Here is a 27,122-nt window from a genome sequence, read left to right as displayed (position 1 = left end):
ATTTCTGACTAGCACTGTTACCATCTAGCCTTTTTATGAGGAAGGAAGCACAGACTGGGATTCCCTTTGCCAGAGCCACCAGCCAGAACCCAGGGACATGGACACTGACCTGCTGTTAAGTGAGCAGCATGGACGAAGACTCGGACTCCTGGCTTCAGCTCAAAGTGTACTGAGTTCTGGTTGAGCTTGTGGATCAGCAATTCTGATATCTGAAAAAAGAAGCATAGTTAGTGCCACCAAAAGTGTTACACAGATTATAAACAAATAAGCTTAGAAATATTTACTATTTTCACTAAGGCATCACAATATTATACCCATGAGTTATATAAATAAGGTTTATATTAATTCCAGAATATGCAGATACAATTATTTTTAAGCATGACCTGTCTTTACGTGCTAATTGCTACAAAATAGGAGAAACTGTTAGTGAATGAAAATAATTACACTCTTTAAAAATTATTCTGAATGATCTTAGAAAATTTACCCCTAGTCTTTTGAGAGAACATTTGTTATGCATAAGGACTTAAAAGAAGTATATACAATTTACACATTCTGATAAGATTCATATATATTCATTTTACTTCCATTCTATTTCCCAAACCATGTGATTTTCACAAAACACTTTATGAATATTTATTGTATGGTAAATATAGTTCTGCTAAAATGTACAATTGAAATAAAGTACAGCTATAATGTAAGTAACAAATTGGCTAACCTTTATTTCATGCTTATAAATATTATCTAAACTGTACCTCGGGCTGATACACGGGTACTGGGCAGACCCATGGAAGTCTGGACTATGAAATATTTAACCCCAAGCATGGGACAAATAACTTCATTTGGGTAGAAATAGTGTAAGGTAAGGTTTTATGGATGAGGTAAACCTGTTCGTCTGTTTAGAGTAGAAAACCTAGCTCCATTTGCTGTTTCCTTTATAATTTTGAGGAATTTCTGAAAAGTTACGGGGATAACAACATCCCTATTATTTTATTATTATTATTATTTGAGACAGAGTCTCACTCTGTCACCAGGCTAGAGTGCAGTGGCACAATCTTGGCTCACTGCAACCTCTGCCTCCCGGGTTCAAGTGATTCTCCTGCCTCAGCCTCCTGAGTAGCTGGGACTACAGGCGTAAGCCAACACACCCAGCTAATTTTTGTATTTTTAGTAGAGACGGGATTTCACCATGTTGGCCAGGATGGTCTTGATCTCTTGACCTTGTGATTAGCCCGCCTCAGCCTCCCAAAGTGCTAGGATTACAGGTGTGAGCCACCGCGCCCGGCCCACTCCTACTATTTTTATCTGGTCTGCTAGCCTTATTTTTAATATTCTAATAATCAATTTACTATTTTACTTAACATGTTATTTAAGTCTAATTAGATGCTTTCTGACCATCATTCTGCTAATTAAATTCTTAATTTTTTCCCTTTTCTATTTGTTGAGTTTTATTTACTCCAGTAAGTTGCCAAAATAACACCTTTAATCCCTTTATTTGTTAAGCAGGGCCTGATGGCTTAGTTTGGAAGCAGAGAGTCACCTGCAGAAGCCACTGATTGGTGATAGAACTGAACTGCCCCACAGATAAACTTCTCTCCTGAACAACAGGAACAGAGGATGACCATCACTGCCCAGTTGTTGAGCATCTGGGATCCAGTGCAAACCTAGCCTTTCAAATGTTATAATTTAGCAAACAATGCAGAAAAACAAGATTGTGAAAAAAGTATGCTGAAAACAAAAACAACTTTATTCTGTATATTAGGCTACTTCCTTTCTTGGGTGCTGGGAATCATCCAGAACGATCCAGGTGTACAGAAGTGGATTTCTGGCCGGGCACGGTGGCTCACTTTGGGAGGCTGAGGTGGGTGGATCACTTGAGTTCAGGAGTTCGAGACCAGCATGGGCAACACGGTGAAACTCCGTCTCTACTAAAACTATAAAAAATTAGCCAGGCATGGTGGTGCACACCTGTACTCCCAGTTACTCGGAAGGCTGAAGCCGGAAAATCACTTGAACCCAGGAGGCAGACGTTGCAGTGAGCCAAGATCATGCCACTGCACTCCAGCCTGGGAGACAGAGTAAAACTCTGACTCAAAAAGAAAAAAAAAAGAGGAGGGGAGGAGGATGAGGAGGAGGAGGAAGGGGAAGAGAAGGAGGGGGAGTGCGAGGGGGAAGGAGAGAGGGAAGGAGAAGCAGAAGGAGAAGGAGAAGTGGAAAAGTGGATTTCTAACACAGATTGCATAGAATGGTTTTCCTCTGTGTTCTTATCTTTTAATTGGCAGAGTCTTTGTCGGAATCAGACAGTGGAATTTTTAGAGGTCTATCACAAAGGTTTTAGCTATGAAATACACACACATACATGCACACACACAGATACAGAATTGCAGAAAAATATTTTTTATTCAAATATGAAAGACCTGTCAAAAGTAATTAAGGAATTAGACTGTTTTGCCAAATCTATCATATGGACTAAAGGGAAGTGGGAGAAAGACTCTCCACTTTCCACTTTCAACTAGGTGCAGCCATATTTGTTTTTTTTTCTTTTCTTTTTTTTTTTTTGAGACGAAGTCGGAGTCTGGCTGTTGTCGCCCAGGCTGGAGTGCAATGGCGCGATCTCGGCTCACTGCAACCTCTGCCTCCTGGGTTCAAGTGATTCTCCTGCCTCAGCCTCCTGAGTAGCTGGGATTATGGGCGTCTGCCACTATGCCCAGCTACATTTTTTTTTTTTTTTTTTGTATTTTTAGTAGAGATGGTGTTTCACCATGTTGGCCAGGCTGGTCTCTAACTCCTGACCGCATGTGATCCTGATCTGCCCGCCTCGGCCTCCCAAAGTGCTGGGATTACAGGTGTGAGCCACCACACCTGGCCGTAATATTTGTTTCTTATCACTGAGAATGTTTTCTCTTCAAGTGAGAGATACAAATAGCTAAACCAGAAAATGGAGTTTATCAAAATACCATATTTTTATTTATAATCTCCAGGAAAGATCCTTCTGAAAATAATTAACTACTTGGTTTTGTTTCGGTTTATAACATTGTTTCATTGGCTCTATATGTATCACTTACAAAATTTTAAGAAGGAAATTTAAATTTAAAAATTATCTGGTAACAGAAAGTACGTTTCATATATTTAACTTGCATCAAAGGGCATTCAACAATGAACACATGCTTTGTGAGAAAAAATTTGCATAAGAAACAAAACTAAATGAAATTTACATTGCATACAAGAATAATCTCAATTAGAACCATGTGCTTTTCTACTGAAATAAATGAGTATGAAACTGTTGACAGATTTTGACAATATTATGTTTTCCACACCACTTGTACAAGTGTTTATCCTGTGTTTTTTCAAACGATTACAAGTTGTTACGTATATTCTAAAGTGTATTATATATGCTGTGAACACTATTTTGGTAAAGTTGCTTATTTCTTACTATCTTTTCTAGCAGAGCACATCTTAGGTGTCAGTGCTGGCATCTTCAATGGAAAGGAATATGGAGCTTAAAGGAAATACCAAAATTTATTCAGTTAATATTTGAAGAGTTGAGACTAGACTTTAGCTTTGTTTGACTCCTAATCCTAAAGTATCTCCATTAAAAATATTTTCCTTGAACAAGCTGACAGACTTCTCTTGGAGAGAAGTCTGGCAAGATAGGTTTACAAGATGAGAAAATACAGCACTTTTATTAATTATGTTGCCTTCTCTCATTCATCTGTGAAGCACCCGAAGTTAAAACATCAGTTCCGATATCCAGTGACTGATACGGGCTACAGGAGTAGGAATTTCCTAACACCATCCTCAGAGGGGCCACTTTCTGTTCACCAGTTGCATAATTGGGTAACGTTTGGGAGAGTCTTCGGCTATGGAAAGGAGTAGAATAAACTGCATTCTACTGAAAAGTATGGCAACAGCCTAAACGAGAAGAAAAACACTTGCCCGAGAGAGACTCAAGTGAAACACCGTGTGATTTCTAGGAGGGAGACTGAACCTGCTAAAGCAAATTGAATTTATTTCTTTTTCTTTTTCTGTCTGGTGAAAAGCATGTTGTCTTAACAAATTTCATTTATCCTGTACACAGTCATCCCTCTTCTGCTGCTTTCCAGCACAGTCCATTTTCTATTCCACATCAGCTAAACAATCACCACCATAGAAACAACACATTATTCTTAGTATCTGCCTATTTGGTGAAATATGCCTATTATTCAAGTGCAACCTACATTTCATTTAGAGTACCACTCAAAAGGACGGTGGAGGCTCAATTTGAATTTTACGAAAGCTACCATCAAAAGGATGTCTTGGGAGGGAACTGCCACAGGGAAAACACCAATGTTCCTCATTGTCTTTTTCACAAAAGATGAAGATTGAATGCAACACTCAGAATCAACTAGATATGGATGTGGTCAGGGCCTTCAATCAAGAAAGGACAATTTTTTGCTCACACATTGTATCCATGGCAGCTACGCAGTGGTGTTGGGCTCACTGTAGTCACACAGGGACACTGGCTGGTGGAGCGGCCATCGCAAATATTTCCATTCACTATATACAGCACAAGAGGGAAAAGGAGCTAGCAAAATTCTACAATGTGCATTTGAACACTTTAGCTTGGAAGTGGCACATATCACTTCTGCTCCCACAGTCCTGAGGCTCTGCCCCAGCAGAAGAGACTCATGGGTACAGCCCCATCATGTACCCCGAAAGCAGTGGGCTGGAAATATTTAGCCACACAGTGATGATTAACACACAAAGAACATATTCGGCCGGGTGCGGTGGCTCACGCCTGTAATCCCAGCACTTTGGGAGGCCGAGGCAGGCGGATCATGAGGTCAGGAGATCAAGACCATCCTGGCTAACACGGTGAAACCCTATCTCTACTAAAAAATACAAAAACTAGCCAGGCAAGGTGGCGGGCGCCTGTAGTCCCAGCTACTTGGGAGGCTGAGGCAGGAGAATGGCATAAACCCGGGAGGCGAAGCTTGCAGTGAGCTGAGATCCGGCCACTGCACTCCAGCCCGGGCGACAGAGCAAGACTGCGTCTCAAAAAAACCAAAAAAACCCAACAAAGAACATATTCAATGCCTAAACAATTTACAACGAAACCAAGAGGGGGAAACACTGTCAGATGATCAGAAGGAAAGTGGCAATTCTTGAAACATGAAAAAATAAAAGTTTTAAGGACAGTAGTTTATAAATTCATAGGACATGTAACCCAAATAAGTGGTACAAGTTAAAAATACAGATGCAAATGTGCTTAGACAAATTTATTAATGGCAGAGTGACACTGGACCAAAATACTAATATTTATTCTGAAGGTGGTAGGAGGAATGCAAATCTTACTGAACATAATAGCATTCTGGTGCCATGTTTAGAGAGGGTATTGCCTGGGATGATCTGGGAGCTAGCTCAGTTGGTCAATCTTGATTGCATCACACTATTAAAGTCTCTTCAAGTAGCAGTTGAGGAATACTCCTTTTGTGTTAAACAGAGGAAGATCTTTCCCAATTCATACATTTTTTTGCATTGAATGACAGGGAAGCAATGGAGCTAAATACTAAGTTCTAATTAACAGTAGCTCAATTTCATTCCTTCATAACACACACACACACACACACACACAAATTTAGCCTGATTTAAGTGCCTACAGGGTCTCCTGGATAATGGTGCATGAAGAAACAAATCAGTCATAAATATGTGTTTCCTTTGGATTTCCCATCGCCCACTTTAAGCTTCTCTCCACCTCCTCCTGACACATTGGCCCTGGTCCACCTCTTACCTGCTCCACTTTTGATTATAGTTCTCCTACTTCAGTGACCTTCCTTGTAAATTCCAGAGTACTTTTATAATTCGACTCCCCATGTTAAAAAGATCTAGACTGATAAGCAAAATGTGTGGATATGCAGAAAATAGAGATTATTAGTTCCATTTCACAATACATTTCTAATTTCTTAAAAGCTGTCACCCTGCTCCCTGTTCAAATCTGCCTTTCCTTTCTTCCTTAGGTTCTGCATCTGCCAACCGTGTAGAGTAATAAAAACAGCCAGGGAAGAAATATATATATATTTGTGGTGGACATTTTTTCCACATCATTTTTGTTCTTTATAGATGTTCTAATGTCCTTTAAGGATCCTGAAAGACAACACACCTAGGCTCCTTATCTCCCCAGCACAGCATCACAAACAACTGCGATAGAGCATGGTGGTCTTTCCTCCCTACAGGAGAGACAGAAACAAATTTGTTCACCCCTGAGGACGCCGAGGGGAGCAAGGAAATGGGGTACTTGAGGGGCAGGGCTTGCTCCACATCTGAGCAGCTGGCCTCAGGACAGCAGCATGTGCTACCCTTGAAGAGACTCCCAGCTCAGGGCATGAAAGCCTTTTCTCACTCACTCCAGAGATCCTAAATAAAGGCTGGTGGAACCCTCCCAGACAGAGGTCACTTGATTAACCCAGCCCACCTCATCCTGATAACAGGGTCAAGTACTTCTCACTGTGAAGAATTTTCAGTTTATTTCACAGACAAGATAGCTCGATCCAAGTCTGCATTGCTGCTCCCCAGGAAGGCTCTCAGAAGAAGCTAAGGAAGGAGGACTGCGAGTCCTTTGCTGGGACCCTGCCCTCCTATTCTTTAGGACACATCTGCAGGGGGATCTGCACTGCACCTTTACAAGAAAGGGGCCAAGGCGTGAAATGAGGGCATAAGGACAGCCCGTCTCAAGTTTCAGCTGAGATTTAGAGTACAGCCTTCAAAGCAGGGGGTTCATTTCTGTTGTTTGGGTTTGCTTTGCATTTGTCTTAAATTTCTGTATAATTTATGACACCGGAAGTCAGTTGCATTTGCTTCCCAGCATTCCCTCTCCCTTCCCCACATTGTTCTTTGGGGAATCCATGTCCTTGTCTAGTCCTGGTCCATTTGGTTCAGGGAGGGTATAAAACATCTGAGTTGTCACTGACAGCACATTATCCCCATGACTGCAGGGACTAGCTAAGAGATGCCCACTTTAAACAGGTCAGACCAGTGCAAATTGTGAACCTGGAGTTCTCACTGTTGCAATCAGATGAGAGGTACTGTCTTTGGGGTTGATAAACTGGTAAATAGAAGTTGGGGATGCCTGTGGCCATTCTTGCTTTCCTATGTGTTGGTTTCATTCTCAGGTCAACTTCCCTTATGGTAGCCAGGAAAACAGATGGAGACAGAGGAAGAGAGGGAAGTAATTTGGTGACACTTTTGAGTGGTTCTGAATTCATCTGTCTCAACTGTATCTCTGGACTTCTCAATTAAATGAATTCAAAACTTCCCTTTTTTTACCCATAAAGTTAAGTGACTAAGTCAGAACAGACAATGAAAGGACCCCTCCTGGATTGAAAACTACGGGTCTCCAGGAGACGCCCCTGTCTCACAGGGTCTAGACATGTGCCTTGGTGTAATAAGTTCATTTCATGTGCATTTTTCCATCAGGGTAATAATGTCCTCCACAACTAAGACACTAATTTCTAATGTGCTATCTTTGGCATGTGTAAAGTCACTGTGTCTACTTTGCTTTGAGTCCTGGAATAGGCTGATACACTGGCAATTTCCTTAAACAAATTTACAGTCTCTAGCTTGGTACTTTACTTTCTTTTCATGCTATGAATCTGCATAATTCGCATGAGCTCATGCCATTCAGATACATTCTTTCCTTATTGTCCTTGTTTTTCTCCATTTTGAGTAATTGCATTCATTAATCTGTTTTCTCTTATTCCCACCATCCTCTCTTCCAATACATGCCCTTGACTATATTTAATACACCTAAACTTTTTTCATTTTCCACATCTCTTCTTATCATATAATGAGCATGAATGTAACCATTATCTCTATACCGCCAGTGAACATTTATAAGGCCAAGTACTTTGCTATATCATTTCTTTAATCCTCTCAGACATCCCATGAGATAAGTGTGACTTTGGCTCAATTATTCAACTTCTCTTGTCCTCACCTTCCTCATCTGTAAAATGGACATAATAAATATCAGAGCAAAAATCCTCAATAAAATACTGGCAAACCGGATTCAGCAACACATCAAAAAGCTTATCCACCATGATCAAGTGGGCTTCATCCCTGGGATGCAAGGCTGGTTCAACATTCGCAAATCAATAAACATAATCCAGCATATAAACAGAACCAAAGACAAGAACCACATGGTTATCTCAATAGATGCAGAAAAGGCTTTTGACAAAATTCAACAGCCCTTCATGCTAAAAACGCTCAATAAATTCGGTATTGATGGAACGTACCTCAAAATAATAAGAGCTATTTATGACAAACCCACAGCCAATATCATACTGAATGGGCAAAAACTGGAAAAATTCCCTTTGAACACTGGCACAAGACAGGGATGCCCTCTCTCACCACTCCTATTCAACATAGTGTTGGAAGTTCTGGCTAGGGCAATTAGGCAAGAGAAAGAAATCAGGGGTATTCAGTTAGGAAAAGAAGAAGTCAAATTGTCCCTGTTTGCAGATGACATGATTGTATATTTAGAAAACCCCATTGTCTCAGCCCAAAATCTCCTTAAGCTGATAAGCAACTTCAGCAAAGTCTCAGGATACAAAATTAATGTGCAAAAATCACAAGCATTCTTATACACCAGTAACAGACAAACAGAGAGCCAAATCATGAATGAACTTCCATTCACAATTGCTTCAAAGAGAATCAAATACCTAGGAATCCAACTTACAAGGGATGTAAAGGACCTCTTCAAGGAGAACTACAAACCACTGCTCACTGAAATAAAAGAGGACACAAACAAATGGAAGAACATACCATGCTCATGGATAGGAAGAATCAATATCGTGAAAATGGCCATACTGCCCAAGGTAATTTATAGATTCAATGCCATCCCCATCAAGCTACCAATGAGTTTCTTCACAGAATTGGAAAAAACTGCTTTAAAGTTCATATGGAACCAAAAAAGAGCCCGCATCTCCAAGACAATCCTAAGTCAAAAGAACAAAGCTGGAGGCATCACGCTACCTGACTTCAAACTATACTACAAGGCTACAGTAACCAAAACAGCATGGTACTGGTACCAAAACAGAGATATAGACCAATGGAACAGAACAGAGTCCTCAGAAATAATACCACACATCTACAGCCATCTGATCTTTGACAAACCTGAGAGAAACAAGAAATGGGGAAAGGATTCCCTATTTAATAAATGGTGCTGGGAAAATTGGCTAGCCATAAGTAGAAAGCTGAAACTGGATCCTTTCCTTACTCCTTATACGAAAATTAATTCAAGATGGATTAGAGACTTAAATGTTAGACCTAATACCATAAAAATCCTAGAGGAAAACCTAGGTAGTACCATTCAGGACATAGGCATGGGCAAAGACTTCATGTCTAAAACACCAAAAGCAACGGCAGCAAAAGCCAAAATTGACAAATGGGATCTCATTAAACTAAAGAGCTTCTGCACAGCAAAAGAAACTACCATCAGAGTGAACAGGCAACCTACAGAATGGGAGAAAATTTTTGCAATCTACTCATCTGACAAAGGGCTAATATCCAGAACCTACAAAGAACTCAAACAAATTTACAAGAAAAAAACAAACAACCCCATCAAAAAGTGGGCAAAGGATATGAATAGACATTTCTCAAAAGAAGACATTCATACAGCCAACAAACACATGAAAAAATGCTCATCATCACTGGCCATCAGAGAAATGCAAATCAAAACCACAATGAGATACCATCTCACACCAGTTAGAATGGCGATCATTAAAAAGTCAGGAAACAACAGGTGCTGGAGAGGATGTGGAGAAATAGGAACACTTTTACACTGTTGGTGGGATTGTAAACTAGTTCAACCATTATGGAAAACAGTATGGCGATTCCTCAAGGATCTAGAACTAGATGTACCATATGACCCAGCCATCCCATTACTGGGTATATACCCAAAGGATTATAAATTATGCTGCTATAAAGACACATGCACACGTATGTTTATTGCAGCACTATTCACAATAGCAAAGACTTGGAATCAACCCAAATGTCCATCAGTGACAGATTGGATTAAGAAAATGTGGCACATATACACCATGGAATACTATGCAGCCATCAAAAAGGATGAGTTTGTGTCCTTTGTAGGGACATGGATGCAGCTGGAATCCATCATTCTTAGCAAACTATCACAAGAACAGAAAACCAAACACCGCATGTTCTCACTCATAGGTGGGAACTGAACAATGAGATCACTTGGACTCGGGAAGGGGAACATCACACACCGGGGCCTATCATGGGGAGGGGGGAGGGGGGAGGGATTGCATTGGGAGTTATACCTGATGTAAATGACGAGTTGATGGGTGCAGCACACCAACAAGGCACAAGTATACATATGTAACAAACCTGCACGTTATGCACATGTACCCTACAACTTACAATATAATAATAATAAATAAATTTAAAAAAAAAAAAAAATAAATAAATAAATAAATAAATAAATATCAGAGGCGAAGCTAGAAACTGGTTGATATTTATGTAAACCTGTGTTCTAACAAAATAGACTCCTCTACATGTGTGCCAATTCTAGGTCACACAGCCTTCAAGCAAGCTAGTTGGTTTCAGATCTCTGATGACATGGTTCACCGATGACTGATACAGGCTGCCTTGAGGGCCACACTCAGCCCTCTGAGAATGCTTTTGCAGGAAACACACAGAAGAGATGGAGAATGAAGGGAAACAAGAAGTCTAGAGAAAGCAGATAGTCAAAGCAAGACACATCCGTACATAAATATAAGAAGTTTCACAGAATGGACCCCTCTTCTTTCCAAATTTCCCCTCAAAGAATGAAGTAGAAAATAAAACACTTTTAGAAGAAAATATGGAAAGTGTGAGAAATAAAAGTGCACAGACAATGTGGTAACTAGGAAAAAAGGTGACTCTAAATCTGTACCCTCTTCCATACTTGAAAAGATTAAAATCTGGATTTCATGAAAAACCAGTAAGATTTAGAGGAGGTACAACTGCAAATATTCCTATCTAAAGGCTTTGGATAGGGATCTGCTTTCCCTCTAGGTTCTTGACAATGCTGTGATAAGAACTAATCTATTCTTTCTCCCACCAAAATGCAGTGCAGATAATAATTTGTAGAGTATGATGGGAAGCTGAGGTGGGGAGTGAGGTTAGATGCAAATCTGAGGGGTTACCAGCTGTCCACCCTTCAACTCCACTTCACTAGGAAATGGGGTTCAACAGGGCTTTCTGTGAGAGCTCTGCTCTTCATTACGTGCACACACAGAAAATTATGCAGGTGAACCTCCTGCCAAGTTAGAAAGTGGCAGCTGAAAAGAGGGTGTGTGCTAGGAGGTAGGCCATGCCATAATTTGGGGTTGTTTTTAACAAGACAATTACAGAAGGTTCTCAAGTCATCCTGGAAGACTGGAGATCATGGGGCTAGAGTATGGGTTTAGTAAACAGAAAATCTCCAAGTACTGGAAGGGAAACAGCCAATATTTACTGAGGAGCTGAGAAGAATCTTATTTTTAATCTATTTACCTGGAAGAACTGAGAAATCGAAATCATTTGGTTTCTAAAAGGGCAACTAGACCAAGACTGATCATTTTAACTGAATGGACAAAGAAGAATAACAACAACATAATAATCTCCACTACAGAGATGGGAGAGTCTTTTAAAGTTAAAAGGAGGAAAGGGAAGAAAAAAGAAGACTAAAAGGGAAAAGAGAAAAAGATAATCTCACACACACACACACACACACACACACACACACACTCTCAAATGCTCCAGAAGGTAGTGGAGATGAGGAGGAGGTGAACCCCACAGGGCAGTAGAGCTGCTCTGGAGCCAATGTTATTCATTACAAACACAAATTAGATCATAAAAGGATTCGTTATTTGTATAAAAGTTGTAGCTGTTAAAAAAGATATACATATCATGTCATTTGATTCTCATGGCACTCTTGTGACAAGTAAGATATTGTTTAGCGACTTGCCTTTTTTTCCACTTGATATCATGGACAATTTTTTGTGTCAGTATACATAGATTAATCTACTTCATTGTAAACTCCACAGAGTATTCCACACAGTAAATAATTTAGCCATTCCCTGCTGATATGGTTTGGCTGTGCTCTCACCCACATCTCATCTTGAACTGCAGTTCCCATAATCCCCACTTGTCATGGGAAGGACCCAGTGGGAGGTAACTGAATCATGGGGGCAGTTACCTCCATGTTGTTCTTGTGACAGTGAGTTCTCACGAGATCTGATGGTTTTATATGGGGCTTTCCCCGCTTCACTCTACACTTCTCCTTGCTGCCACCATGTGAAGAAGGACAGGTTTGTTTCCCCTTCTGCCATGATTGTAAGTTTCCTGAGGCCTCCCTAGCTATGCTGAACTGTAAGTCAATTAAACCTCCTTTATAAATTACCCAGTCTTGGGTATGTCTTTATTAGCAGTGTGAAAACAGACTAATACACCTACCATGAATGCTCTTGCACGTGCTTTTGGTGAAGCTGTAGTTAGGATCACCGGTTTATGGGTCAGAAATGGAGGCTCAGAAAGTTGAAGACTCCACAAACAGTTGGTGCCCTCACTCTTAAGCCCCAGTTCTCCAGAGCCCCCTCAGACTGGCAGTGGGTATGGCTTTGACTGCAGAGAGAAGCTGAAAACGCCTCCTTTTTCAAGGGACTCACCTGCTCCAGGTCGTCAGCTGACCTTTTGTTTTCTCCCGCTGGATCCTGATAGGGTAGGACAAAGAGTTCAGCAGTGGTGGGTAAGCCGGGAAGCACCGCCACCAGGATGTGTTGACCCGGAACCCCTGTGGCCTAAGGGACAGACACAGGGGCTCACATTAGTGCTGCAGACAAGAAAGCTGAGAAGGGACCAAGTATTTGGTGGAGGGATCAGGGGTAGGCAGAAGACACAATAAGGGGCCTGAAAGCAGAGGTCTGGGTGTATCAGGCAGAGGATGTGAGAGGCAGCACTGGGCTATAGGTCCAGGCTCCAGAGTCAGGTTGTCTATGATTTAATCCCAGCTTCAACACCATGAGACCTTAAGCTCATTGCTCATGTTCTCTATGCCTACATTCCTTTAAATAGAAGATAGGACAGTTGCAGTACTTGCCTTGTGCATGGGTGATTTTGAGGATTAAATGAGTTACACATGAAGCATTTATGGTAGAGCCTGGGGATTCAAATGTTAGCTCTTCTTCCTAGAGAGCACCTCCAAGGTGGGGACCACGCCAGTGAAAAGACCTTCATTTTATCATCTGCCCCTCATGCCTTAGTCCTTTCTAACCTAGCTTCCTCCTTCATCATCCCACTGAAGTTACTCTTCAAGTAGACCCAATCACATCCTAACCACCTAACCTAAGACGACACCCTCATATCACAACCCTCAGGAGGGCCCTGTTGACTTTTCTGCAGCATCAGACCTGATGACCAACCCTGTTCCCTGAAGCACCCTGAGTCCTCCACTTGGCCACACTGATTCTTCTGTTAAAATTACAGATATCACTCAAGGACTTCTTGTTTATCCTAGCTCACTGTTCTCTCTCTTGAGCTTATACCCCAGGGTTTCCCCTGAATTCTCTCTCTAGATGCTTCTAGAATCAATAGCTATAATCCTAGCTTCTCTCTCCAGCAGTCCAATTCAGATCATGTTCCCTTGTCTAAAATGCTTGCAAGAATTCCCATTGCTAACAGGATTAAGGACATATTCAAGGCCTTCTGCAATATGGTCCCACGCTTCCTTTCCAAACTAATTAGCCACAACTCTTATGCTCTTGCCAAATGGGATGATGTACAATTTCTCAATATTTCAGCCTTTTCCTGCAAATGTTTCTGTGCATGTTATCTCCACCAGAATGTCTTTTCTCTGCCTTTGCTACTTATCCTTCATGAGTCATCTTAAAGCTTATTTATTTCATTATTTCCCAATTAGGTGATTCTTAGTTTTTGAACTCCACTGTGTTGCATTTTTTTGAAGTAGCAAGAAATTCCAGGTATTAGGTCCTCACCTAATGTTGTAAGTTACTTAGCACAATGCCAGGTACTTCCTGGGTATATTGTGCTAAGTAACTTATATTATTTTATGTGACCTCCAACAACGTTATTATTATAAGTAACTTATAATATTATTTTATGCAACCTCCAACAACCCTTGGAAGCTAATATGATTATACCTCACTTTGCAGTGAGGACATATCACATGCTGGGGTCCTCAGGAAGCTGACCCTGAGTTTAGAATGCAGGATGCTTATTAAGAAGTGCTCTTGGGAACAACACCTATGGGAGCAAACTGAAGGAAACAAACATGGACAAGGGAAAAATTGAGCTGCCACGTAGGCCCATGACAACCTCAAGAGATCCCAAGGGGAGACAGAATGGCCCTTCAGAGTTGTCTTAAATTGGGCTGAGATGTCCAGGACTTTATATAACTGCACCAGCCTGTCATCAGACATGAATCACCCCAAGAAGTGACACGACTTGGAACCAGGCTGGTGAAGACTGCCCATAGCTCTTCCAGAAAAGACAGTAAGTGTCTCCCTGAACAGAGATATGGGTGGTGCATCTTAATTTCCACTCCAGGAAAGATGGTGGCTGTAGGAAGATTAGACAGTGGCTCAAGGCCATCTAGGAAGTGACTGTTGATGCTTTTGAAGCCTGGTCTGACTGTGAAGCCTGTGTTGGGACCCAGTGCTCTGTACCTCCCTTCTCCAGACACTGACAACGGCTCCTATTATAGCAAACCCCATACTGTTTTATGGCCTTACTAGGCTGTAAACTCAGAGATTGTGCCTGAACAATCTTCATTGTACACAAAAATGTTTATAATGACATTCAATTAAAGATTTCATTGTGAAATGTCAGTAGCAAAAGTCATTTTGATGAAGAAAAGGCAAACAATTTAATACCAAATTTTGTTTCATAATGAATAGGAAGAAAACTGCAAATTAGCTGACTCTCAGTTGTACCTCTTATAGGGTTTATTAGTGTACACTTGGCAATGTGGTCCCTTGGGACTTAAGAAAGTGGTCCAGTGCAATTACTGATCTCAAAGTCAGTGTAACTTGCTAGGAACCATCAGCTGCCTCTTGGGATCAGGTAAGTAGGGAGCCTTGGAAACTAGAAGGTATTAATACCAGCACCACTGCTGATATAACCCTGCCCTGAGAGATATTGAGTCAATCTGTTTATTCTGCATATTCCTGATTATGCTGCACAGCTGGCTAGAAATATTGATGAGCAGTAATTTCTAGCCTAATGGACAGCTGGTAGAAAGGTGGAGGTACAGGACGTCTGATCTCTAGGTAATAAGTGTGAAGAGAAATCAGCCTGGAAGGCTGGACATTGCTGAGCTAATGCTTGGCTGATAAGTCACCTGGGGGAGGACCTATGGGGACACATGGCCCTAGAATGCTGCAGATGAGAAGAGATGGGCAGTGGGTTGATTAAAGAGCATAACTCATCCTTCTTGGACAGCAGAGGACAAAAACCAGTTGTTACCCTAGAGACAGATGGCTCAGGGCAGAAAGGCCTATTCCTTTTAGGGTTGTAGTCCGGTAGTTGTGCCTTCTGGTGGTGATAATGTGTAAGCACCGATCACGTCACAGATGCTGAGAGCCATAGAGACAGAGGTGGGTGGCATTGTCCAGAGGCACATAAAGATACCCCTTCTTTACCCTAGTATTCCATCTATCCCTGTTTCTCCTTGGAATAAGGGAAAGGATGGCCCTAGAGTGGAGTGGTTAGGAAACCACAAAATGAAGATTCAGGCCTTGATGGTTTGACTCCAGAAGCTGATCTTTAAGTGCATGACCTTGGATGAGTAACCTAATATCTCTAAGTTTCATTTCTTCACCTACAGAATGGGAATAATCACCGGTTCAACATCATAAGCTTATCTGGGGGATTAAATGTGTTAAAATAATGCAAAGCACTGAAAAGAGTACCCAGAATACTTTAAGTGCTAACTAAATATTAACAAAGGGAATGAAGACGGGGAAGACCAGCTCCTTGCAAGAGGCTGGATGTAAGATCTGTTTTCTGAGCAGGGGTTATCTGAATGCCTTTATTTCATCATCTTTTTGTGTCCTGTGGCACCATGTGCTGGGAGCAGGAAAGAATGTTCAGCAAACCTAAATTGATTTTCATTCTGAGCTAACAATATACCCTGGGAGTAGATAACTCACTTCTGATTTTCCGCGTTTGCACAATAAGCTCAAGCTGCCCCATGAGCGGCTATCCCATTCCTCTGCTCACTCATGAAAGTAGAATAAGGGGCCGGGCGTGGTGGCTCATGCCTGTAATCCCAACACTTTAGGAGGCCGGGGCAGGTGGATCACTTGAGGTCAGGAGTTCAAGACCAGCCTGGCCAATATGGTGAAACCCCATCTTTACTAAAATTATGAAAAAAATAGGCATGGTGGCAAGCGCCTGTAATCCCAGTTACTCGGAGGCTGAGGTGGGAGAATCGCTTGAACCTTGAAGGCAGAGGTAGCAGTGAGACGAGATTGAGCCACTGCACTTCAGCCTGGGTGACAGAGTGAGACTACATCTCATTAAAAAAAAAAAAAAAGTAGAACAAGGAGGGGGAGATGTGCCTAAAAGAAGGTGTCTTCTCTAATTGCCGGTGACATTTGCTCAGGGAGGGATAAACCACAACCACCCTGTTGTTCTCTGAGAAACCTTAGGAAGCTTTCTCAAATACACAAAAGCCCAGACATTGGACTCAGGCCCTAAATTTTCATTTTGCAGCTTCATCCTCTATTAGATGTGAGAGTTTAGGCAAGTGACTTAACCTCTCTAAACCTCAGTTGCCTCATCTACAAAGTGTGGGTAATAATTCCTTTTTGGGGCTGTTACAGTAGAGAAATGTCTTTAAAAACTGGGGAAGTAGAAATATGACTCAGTGTCATATACTGAATGCTCACTGCACTGTTATGCTCACAGTAGTGGAAGCCGGAACCTGGGACCACTTTTACTAATTGTATTCACCTGAGGACACTTACATGCTGAGTCCCTTCACTGGCATGGACAGTAGCTGGTTTTATACTCGTCCTAATGGCCTAACTGTGAACTGTGCTACAGAAATGTAGACAAGGGAGTCTAGGATGTCATTGTCCTCCTTCTCTAAGCAGAATAAGCGTCTCAGGGGGCAAGGACCCCATGTTTGTCCATGGTTCCATAGTTGCATCCCCTTTAGTGCCTTTGATGTGTCTGCATGTGTGGGGCTCAGCTATGCAGACATCAGGCCAGTACACTGAACTTCCCATGGGCTCTAGCTTCTTCCTGCTGGGTTTTTGTTTGTTTGTTTTTTGTACAAAATTCCCCTTTCCGTGAAATTATTCAAGGAGAGAAAAGGTACCCAGGCAAGAGGAGAAACTGTGTGCACTCACTTCCACCAGGGATTTTTTGATGACTCGGCCGATGTCCCTCCTCCACTCAGGGATGTCTGGGTTGTAGTCATCCAGGTTTGGAGAAAAGGACAAGCGAAGAGACCGGAATTCCTCTGTGGATATAACAGTAGATAGATTACTTTAAGTCAAATAGTCCTGTCAAGAAGTTTAGACTTTTTATTTTATACAAAATGGAGGGTCCTTCCCCTTCACACTTACCATAGAGACTTTTTAGAAGGCAAGTCATTACCCTGTACATATCTCACCAGCCCCTTCTTTTCTTTTTGTTTTTTTGTTTTAAGGAGCAGAAAGCTTAATAGGCAAGAAACAAGGCAGAAGGAAGAAGGAAGAAGCTCCCCTGTACAGAGACAGACGGAGGGGGCTCCAAAGCTGAGAGAGGAGAGCCCCCCAATTCCCCTTTAACCTCTTCCCCCACTTTCCCCCTTCCTCTCCTTTCCCTCTCTCCCCCTTTCCCTCTTCCCTCTTCCCCACCTTTCCCACCTCTCCCCCTCCTCTTCCCCCTGCACTCCCCCACCACAGGCAGTGTGGCCTTGGATATCAGCCAGTTATATGAGGAGGCAGTGTCTGATTTGCACAGGGCTCAGGGGATTGGTTTGACCAGGCATGTCATTCATAATGTAGACTGGGAAAAAACTGGCTCTCCCACCCTAGCCTTTTAATATGCAAATGCAGGGTGCCACATTGTCCTACACATGTAGGGATGTGTGGGGGCAACCATGTTGCCAGCCACATGTGAGGTCAAGGGCAAGAAGAGGGCGGGGAAGTGCCATGTTTGGTTAGACCCAGTTTCTGATGGCCAGCATTTGCATATCAAAGGTTGCCAGCCAGCTCTAAGAGCTGGCAGCCCTTTATTTTCTAAACCAAACCTCTAACTTTGTTCCATGCCTATCTTTGCAGCCTTTGCCCATTATTCCTAGTTCTAGGTTCTGTACTCCTGGATAATAAATGATCTGGAGCAACCTGAATGCACGGCAGGTTTATGACCCTGGGCCTTTGCACACACTGTTCTTCTGCCTAGAATGCCCCATTCTCCCCACTGTACATGAACAAAATATTCAAGCTCTAGTTCAAGCACTCCCTGGCTCACTACCCTCCCCCATCACATTTTAATTTTCTTTTTTATGGCACTACTCTGTTTTGTACATGCTTTTATTATTATTATAGGATTATGGAATAATTATTATGATGATTAGATATTTATAATTATCACTGTAATCTTTCTATTGCTATATTTTGTTTGCATGGAAGTTTCATTTAATGGAATTTTATGTTATTCAGGGATTTTCTTCATTGTCTCTGTAGCACCTGAGTTAGTTTGGTTCTCTAGGAAGTAAGATGGTGATTACACAGGCAAGGATTATATGAGGGAAATTCTCTGTGCGAGAAAGTGGGCAGGGAGCCACAGGAGTCAGGGAGAACCATCAGACCACCGTGCATGCATACAGGAAAGTCAAAGAGAGGAAGAAAGAGTGGGTGACTACTCAGCAGTCTGAGGAAGGTTCAGTAAGCTGTTCAGGCGTCTTGGAGCCAAAGTCAGCTGGCAGAGGAGTCCCCTGCGTCCCAGGAATGGTTCAGCCTTAGTATCCCTGCTATACTCTGTCATTGGCAGGGGTAAGTCCCTGGAAGGTGGAGCCCTAGCCCTAGCTTGGTGATAAGCTTCGGAGGACAGCACTGGTGGCCTTGGTCAATTACACTCTCCAGAGCTGGATGTCTGTGAAGCCCATTCTTGTGGCCTTGACACCCCTAACCCAGCATAGTGTTTGGCACATAATAGATTCAGATCATATGGCTCCCCTAAAACCTGCCAGTGCCTCCACATTGCATTTAGAATAAAATTTAGATTCTTACCACAGCCTTCCTGCCCCCATATAACCTGGTGGGGACTTCCTTTCTTTCCTCCTGTCCTAACTGGCTTTCCTGCACTCTCTGTGCTCCAGCACCTGTACTTCCCTGTGCTCCTCAATTCTGCTGGCTCTGTCCATACCAGCTTTCTCTACTTCACTGGACCATAGCAAACTCCCCTCTCATCATTCAGTCTCACCCCAAGAGGTCTTTCCAACCACCCAACCTCAGGTAGCCTCCCTTTCACCATCCCATGCTCCCCTCATCACCGGACGCTCTGTGTCTTTTTCATACTCAGTGCTATTTAAATTATTTTGTTTTCATTATTATGTCCTTCAAACTGGAATATAAGCTCAATCAGGATGATGGCTCTGTGTTCCTGGCCCTTGGGACAGTGTCTAGCACATGGCAGGTTTTCAGTTACTATCTATGAGTCATTTATAATTAATAAACATTTGTTGAATAAATGTATACTTAACTTATGGTGGAGGCTCCTGGAAATTAATGCATTTATTTATTTAATAAACATTTTTTATGTTAAGCACGCCCTTTTGTTTCATTAGGAGCGCTTAGAAGCGACGTTAGGGATGCCGGTTTACCTTCAGGAAGCATAAAAGCTCACTTGGACATTTCCTAACAATGCTAAGAAGTTATCAAACACATGTTTTGAAGACTCTGACATTATAAGTTATGTTTTCATGGCAGTTAATATATTCCAAAGAGGTATTGTTCAAAGCTTGACTATTTTATGAGTCACTGATAGCCTATGTGAATATTACCTGATGGAGAACAATGAAATGTACATTAATTAAATAGTGTGGTAAACAGCAGTGCCAAAGAATCACCCATTAAGTCCTCACTTTTTGCTATGAAGATACAAGTTTATGTCATTCTCACTTTCTCTGTACCTCTTACCAAACTGCAGAGACTTCATCTACAAGGGAGAATGTTTATCTTAGTAAAAGGACACAAATGAGAAAATGATGCAGCTCCGTCGGTAATTACTTAGCATACTCAACAGCATGGCAGGGAGGGGGCAGGGAAACGTTGTACTTAAGTTGATTCAAGAAATAGGGGATGGGTGTGGGAGGACTGAAAAGGGTAAACACCAATAATATATATTTTTTGCAGCTGTTGAGAGAGAGATTCTATACATTTGCATATTTTAATTTACAAGCAAACCTGTGCCCTGGAGCAAATTAGAAGAAACAATGCAAACTAGATTTTCTTTCTTTTAATTGATTGTGTCGCTTTGGGTAGACAAACCTTCCCCTGTCAATTTCTCAAATGTGATGCTTTTTTCAGTCCTATCATGACAAGTCTTCATGTTCCTGTCAATCTCACTAAACTTCAAACAAGTTTCTGTTTCTTCCTGACTGTAAGCTCCTGGACACGCTTTTCTTAAGAGTATTCTGGAAAACTTACACTTGTAAATTCCTTCTCTGTCCCTTGAGATGTAAATCTTCTACAACTCATGAATGTCCTTCTCAAAGATCTGGGAACCATTCCTTTGAAATGACATCAAGAAAGATAGCACCCCTCCCTATCTCCCTGTCTGTGCTGGAGAGTAGGAGACTGACTTTCTTAAGCAGCGATTAACTCACACAGATGGTCTAATCACACTGAAAACCCACATGCTTCCTAAAGTCCTCCAGTATTTTCACACTAGCTAACCCCAGTGTTTACAAATCTTCCTGCCTTTTCTTTTAGTTGGGTTCAATCTTTCCTGTTTAACTTTGCCTGGTGCAACTTTTATTTAAGGAGTCACATCTGTCATTAAAACTTTCTGATCATGGAGCCAGGTGTGGTGACTCATGCCTGTAATCTCAGTACTTTGGGAGGTTGAAGAGGGAGGATCGCTTGAGGCCAGGAGTTTGAGACCAGCCTGGGAAACATAGGGAGACCCAATAACTTTCTGATTATGTATATGAATCTCTGGATAACTCATCTGGCCGAAGACAAATTAAGGATGGCTGATGGTGCAGGAATTTGCTTAGAAGAGGAAGACAACCTTGTCCAATCTCTTAATGAAGAGACATATGATAACCTATTTTTATAAAGACGGATTCACCCTTGGGTGACACCTTTAAAGAAATTGTAGAAAGAGGAAGAAGCAAACATAGCAAGGCATGGGAGGTGCTTACAAACATACCCTCTGGATTCAGAATTCTTAGCTCTGTTTATTATACTTATCTCATGTTTTCACATCTGTAAAATGCATAATTATGGAATATTTCTCATAAATCTGAGCAGACTTAATAAAGCAGATCAAACCAAGTGCTTAGAACAGATGCCAGTGGCTAGTAAAGTCTTCATCAATGTTAATTGCTATCACCACCACCATTGTTATTATCATTATCTGTCACCAAACAGCAGAATGACTTTAATCCAGTAATTCCCTATGTCTGGGCCATAATTTCCTATCTATAAAATGTGGGCTGGATGAGATAAGGCCAAGATTTAAGGTTATCTCCATGATTCTAATGACATCACCAACATGCATTACCAAGAAGACATCTGTTGGGCTAATAGGTCAGTGCCCGTTAGAGCAACCTGTGACGTCCAAGAGGGAGAGAAAGGAAAAAAAAAAAAAATCCAGTGAAAACAAATGAGAGTCAGTTAAGTAGGATAGTTTCAATGCATAGGCCCTGAGTCTAGATGGGTTGGGTTGCAAACCCAGCTGCACCACTTGCCAGCTGGGGCAAGTTATTCACCACTCTGAAAAAATGGGGGTCATAATATCACCTGCTTTACGCTTCGTAACAACTAGGGTTGTTATGAAGAATAAATGCATTCCCAGCACACAGAAAGGAGATGGACAAAGGAAGAAAGGCAGACTTTGCCGCACTCTACACAGTCACTGTTTGACTGCCTTGTACCTCCCTAATGGGACATTGGTAGGAAAATCACAGCCCTGGTTTATTTCTTATTATCTGGGCTGATCAAGCCTTTCAGGAGGCAGGGAGAGAGAAGAAATTATAAAATCTAACACCCAGCCATGAAAGGAATAGTGTTAAGGCCTTTTGATCCTTAGATGTGTTCAAAGTTGCTTACAAATTATTTTCTGATTTTGAACGTCAAGTTCGCAAGATGAGCATTAACAGAACCTGATTCCTCACAGGACAATCCAGTTCCAAATTATCTCATCAAAATCAATTGATTCTGGAACTGGGCAATTGATATTATTTGGACCACAAGCTAGGCTGTCTGTCTCTCTCTTGCTCTCTCTCTCTCTTTCTGTTTTTCTTTCGAGATGGAGTTTCTCTCTTGTTGCCCAGGTTAGAGGGCAATGGCGCAATCTTGGTTCAGTGCAGCCTCCGCCTCCCAGGTTCAAGTGATTCTCCTGCCTCAGCCTCCTGAGTAGCTGGGATTACAGGAATGTGCCACCATGCCTGGCTAAATTTTATATTTTTAGTAGTGATGGGGTTTCACCACGTTGGTCAGACTGGTCTCGAACTCCTGATCTCAGGTGATCCATCGCCTCGGCCTCCCAGTGCTGGGATTACAGACGTGAGCCACCATGCCCAGCCTCTCTTGCTCTCTTTATCATCCTCCTTCCCTCCTCCCTCCTTCTGCCTCCTCCTCTCTCTGCACAGCATTTCCTTTTCCTATGTAATTTCCACTTCTTAGATTTCAAAAACTAATTTTTCAGGATTCATATGTACCATTTCCATATTAATCATAAACATTTTTGCCATGTACTAGTAACACTTAGTGCATATCTATATGACTATCTTTCTATGCAGAAAGAGATTTACCAAAATGAAATCAATCCATCAAGTGTTTTTTTCTTTCCAGTTTTCAATGACTCCATCTTTTCATTTCAGTACATTTTCATTCCATCTAATACTGTGACCATATTCAATTTCCCCAACTGATCACAAAATTGTTCCGTAGAGCCATTTGTCCAAATATCCAGTCTGTGGCTATGCACGGCATCTAATTGTTATGACTCCTCCATCACTCTTAACCTAGCAGAGAATTGTTTTCATGATACAGATTTGTGGAAGAGATTTTTAAAGTATTTAGACAATGGCAGATTTCCCTTATTAATCAAGAATTTTAAAGTTGAACTTAAAAAAAAAGAGATTCAATATTAGCTATTTGATAGCTATTAGTATTCAAATATTACTACCACTCTAAGTGAAATGAGTTAGGCTTACACATCCTAAAATCCATTTTACCCTATGAGTGAGTGAATAGTCACTCTACCTCTAAGAAAACCATTTCTGGATCCCGTCACTGTTTTACCAGTGATTCGAATTTCCCTGCAGGAGGAGATGAGACTTGCCTCAGTTCTTTCTCAACTACTGCCCTCCATTCTCCAGGTAAAAGTCACAGCTGAGGGATGGTCTCGGGAATCATGGTACAAGAGAACCTCCTCTGAGCATGAAGACAGCAGCAGATCCACTGAGATGGGCACTCACCATATACTGCGATGGTCTTTGTGTCTTGTAGGATGGCATTCCCAGCTGAGACCTGTACTGTGATGGTATTCATTCCTTCCGAAGTAAATCTGAAAGATATGCTTCCCTCCAAGGTGATCAAAGGCTAAAATAAACAAGGGCCCAGAGTGAAGGGAAAGCTCTTTAGTTTAGTTGAGACAGCCGCTAACTCTGAGCCAACAATGGGCTGTCTAACCCAATAGAGGCTCTTCCCGATGGGAATGGCACTGGGTCCCTCTATGCCTCCCCATCATCTCTAGTCCAAAACAGAAAAGAGGCTATCGGAGCAATGACTCCAAGCAAGTCTGCCTATTCATTGTGAATTCCTGATATCACCCTGATTCAGGGCTGGGGAGATGGATAGGTCTTGCTTGCTGGTGGGATATATGTCTCTCTTTATGCATGACCTACTCATATCAAGCAGATCCCTAATACAAGGAAACGATCAAAGCAAATGAGAATGGGGGCTCATATTAATCCAGATGAAAGCAGCAGTCACTGAAAATCTATAAGCTGCCATGTGTTCATCTCCAGGGTGTATGATTTCTGTAGAATTACAATGGAACACGAATCCGGTACATCAAAACCATACACTAGTTAAACAGCAGTGGCCTTGTGTGCTGGCCCCCTCTGAGAAGCCTCATCAGCAGTTTCCTGGAAGTAGCTGCTGTGGAAACAAGCACTAATTGGATAGTGGTTTGAGGATTCAAAACAGAAAGAAAAGAAAAAAAATTTGGAGTGGTGCCTGCAATACAGTCGAATGCTGGGGTCCTAGAGGAGAATATATTAGCCTACTGACCTCCCTCGACACACTCCTCACAAACATTTATTTTCCATCTTTTCTTAATTAATTTAAAAATCAAAATTCATTTAATTCCCTGTATGGCAGAAAGAAGACTAAAGCCCAGCATGAGAAGCCTTTTCAATGCGGTCTCTCGAGAATCTGGTTTTCTTTTTAAAGGAAAAATTTAAAAAATAAAAAAAAATAGGAGGTACAAAAGAAAGTTGTTCAGTACATTCACCTTCTAGTACTAGTTTTCAAGGAGATGACATAGATTCCTCCTCTTCCACTATGGATAGAGGGCCCACTATGGGCTGAATTTACACGCATAGTTTCAGATGAAATTAAAAAGTGTCTCTTTTCAGTTTACTTATGTTTGCAGTAGAGGTGAGAGGTTCTTTCCAGTGTTTAGGTTCCTGGGCCTGTGCAAAATTACATCTCCAGCTAAAGCCAACTTTCAGCTCCAGAGTAGAAAAATGTTTTTATTAAAATAAGAGACATCGTATTTGAAGAGCAAAGTCACCAAGTGAAAGAAGCTCTGCTGGAAGATGGAGGGTTTCAGTCCAGAGCAGTTCATCCCAGTGTCCTTTGGGGCCTCAGCTCTATTGCCTTACATTTGGAAGCACTTTAATTTCTGAGAATGGAATGAGTTCAAAACTGAAATAGACCATGCAGCCTGGTGCAGAGGCAAGAAAAATTAATGGAGGCATCAGAAGGCCTTAAATTTGGCCTCTTATGAAGCAGCTGGAAGAGATCAAAGCAAACCACTCCAGCTGCATCACCCTCACTTTTCTCATGTGCAAAATGAAAGACTTAGAGTAAATAAGGTGTTAGGTCTCTACTAGATTTAAAATTGCCACTGACTTTTGGGCATAGGGAACATTTGGAAAAACACATAAAAGTTAAAGCTGACCTAAATAAATAAGAGTTTTTATTTAGGGGGAGGAGGCCGTCGGGGGTGGGTTGTAATGGAAATCTATTGCTTGCACCTGTCCAGCATCCAGTTGCTTTGTTTTCTTTTGGTAACCACTTCTCCCCTTCTGCAGTTCATGTGCTTCCGAGGAGACTGACTTCCTCACCTCTCTCTCCACCCCCAGCACTGTGATCAAGGCCTGGCCAGTAAGACTCAATTTCAGGACTGCTGTTGTTAGAACTTTCAGGAAATAGAGTTTAATTTCTCTGCTAAGCTAGGGCTGCTAAGAGTCATTGCAAAGACAAGGGCAGCTGGAGAAAAACGTAAACATAGAGGAAGTCAGAGATGAAACGCAGGTGAAGAGGGGCCAGAGAGAGAGAGAGAGAGAGAGAGAGAGAGGGAGAGACAGAACATAATGATGAGATACTTAAGCACCAAGGGAGCTTGTTGTCCTTGAAGCTATGACTGCTTCTACCCTCTTGGGTTCATAAGCCATTTCATTCCCTTCTTTGCTTCAGGCAGCATAATCTGAACTTCTGTCCCTAGACCGCACGTGGAACATGTGGAAGGTGAACCCACCTCCGTGTTGTTTCCGTACCACCACACATAGGTGAGGGTGCCCACTTGGCTGGGCCACAGCACCGCTGTTGCATTGACCTCTTTGTTCTTTGTGGTGACGAAGGGAAGAGACAGGTGCACGTGCTCCAAGGGACCTAAGGCACAAGAGAAAGAGAGGCCATGGAGGGGGAAGAGCTTCCTCTGCTCGGTCCTCCCTGCTCTGAAGAGAACACACATTTACTCCTGAAGCCCCCAAAACCTGGCTGCCGTATTCCCCGAAAGAAGTGTTCAGATGCTTTCCCCACTTTGGAGAAAGAATACGTTGAGCACAATTGCACCTTGACATTTTGCGCTTACCAATCTTTCTACCAGTTCTAAAACCTGAGTTAGGTGTGTGTAAAAGTTAAAAAAAATTACAGGTAATTTATGAAGTCCTTAAGAACAGGCATCATTTGAGATTTCACAAGGCGATGCAGTCTTTCCAAGAGGTTGTATCCTTGGGGGTGAACCAGAGTTGTGAAGACCTCATAGAATCCATGTTGGTGAAGGGTGGGTGGACAAACCTTCAAACCACTCTCCATGTAATTACCCTTTATTGTTTATTGGGTTTTAAAGGTCTGTATGTGAATGTGTTTGTGCGTGTGTCTGCAAAGCTGTCTAGTTAGGTAAGCATGGCGCACATACTGTTTGCGGTTGAATTAAGTTCAGCAAGGACAGAGGGGTGTGTGTGTGAGTAGATAGAGAGCTCTGTGGTTCTCAGAAGATGCTCACTTACAATATAGAATGATTTTATCTGCAGAGGCCTATAAAAACTGGAAACCTTAATTAGATGTACCAACCTCACAAAGATATGAATGCCCTCTTCATAAAGAACCACTAGGACCTTTCCTTTGACCCTCAATCTTCTCTTTGAGTCACTGTTTGCAAGCAAAATGCAGCTTCCTATGCATTTGCCATCCCCATCTTGGTCCCACGAGATGGAGGAGACAGAGAAATACCTTGGGCCTATTCACTTGGTTTATTACCTCCTCTTCTGCTTGCCCTTTAAATGTGTTTCCCAGAGTCCTGTGTTGAGACTTTTTCACTCTCTGCACACTTTTCTACTAGGCAACACCATCCGTACCTTAACCTTCAAATGTCAAATGCACGTGAAGGGCTTGAACAGCCCTTCCTGG

General features: G+C 42.0%; 1 protein-coding gene across 3 annotated transcripts in view; it reads right to left on the bottom strand.

Annotated features, from left to right (window-relative positions):
• SORCS1 (sortilin related VPS10 domain containing receptor 1) overlaps positions 1–27,122 on the bottom strand; it is a 594,356-nt gene that overhangs the window by 23,569 nt on the left and 543,665 nt on the right. For all 3 annotated transcript variants that reach the window (XM_009215327.3, XM_003904235.4, XM_009215326.3), the window contains exons 20-24: positions 25,969–26,102; positions 23,678–23,801; positions 17,388–17,500; positions 12,681–12,812; positions 110–209 (exon numbers count right to left, since the gene is read on the bottom strand). In XM_009215327.3, the coding sequence (XP_009213591.2) occupies positions 110–209; positions 12,681–12,812; positions 17,388–17,500; positions 23,678–23,801; positions 25,969–26,102 (603 nt within the window). The remainder of the gene's footprint in view (positions 1–109; positions 210–12,680; positions 12,813–17,387; positions 17,501–23,677; positions 23,802–25,968; positions 26,103–27,122) is intronic.

The sequence above is a fragment of the Papio anubis genome, chromosome 11 (genome assembly GCF_008728515.1).
Source record: "Papio anubis isolate 15944 chromosome 11, Panubis1.0, whole genome shotgun sequence".
NCBI lineage: Eukaryota > Metazoa > Chordata > Mammalia > Primates > Cercopithecidae > Papio > Papio anubis.
Note: the sequence above shows the minus strand (reverse complement) of the source record. Positions and strands in the feature narration are given on the sequence as shown.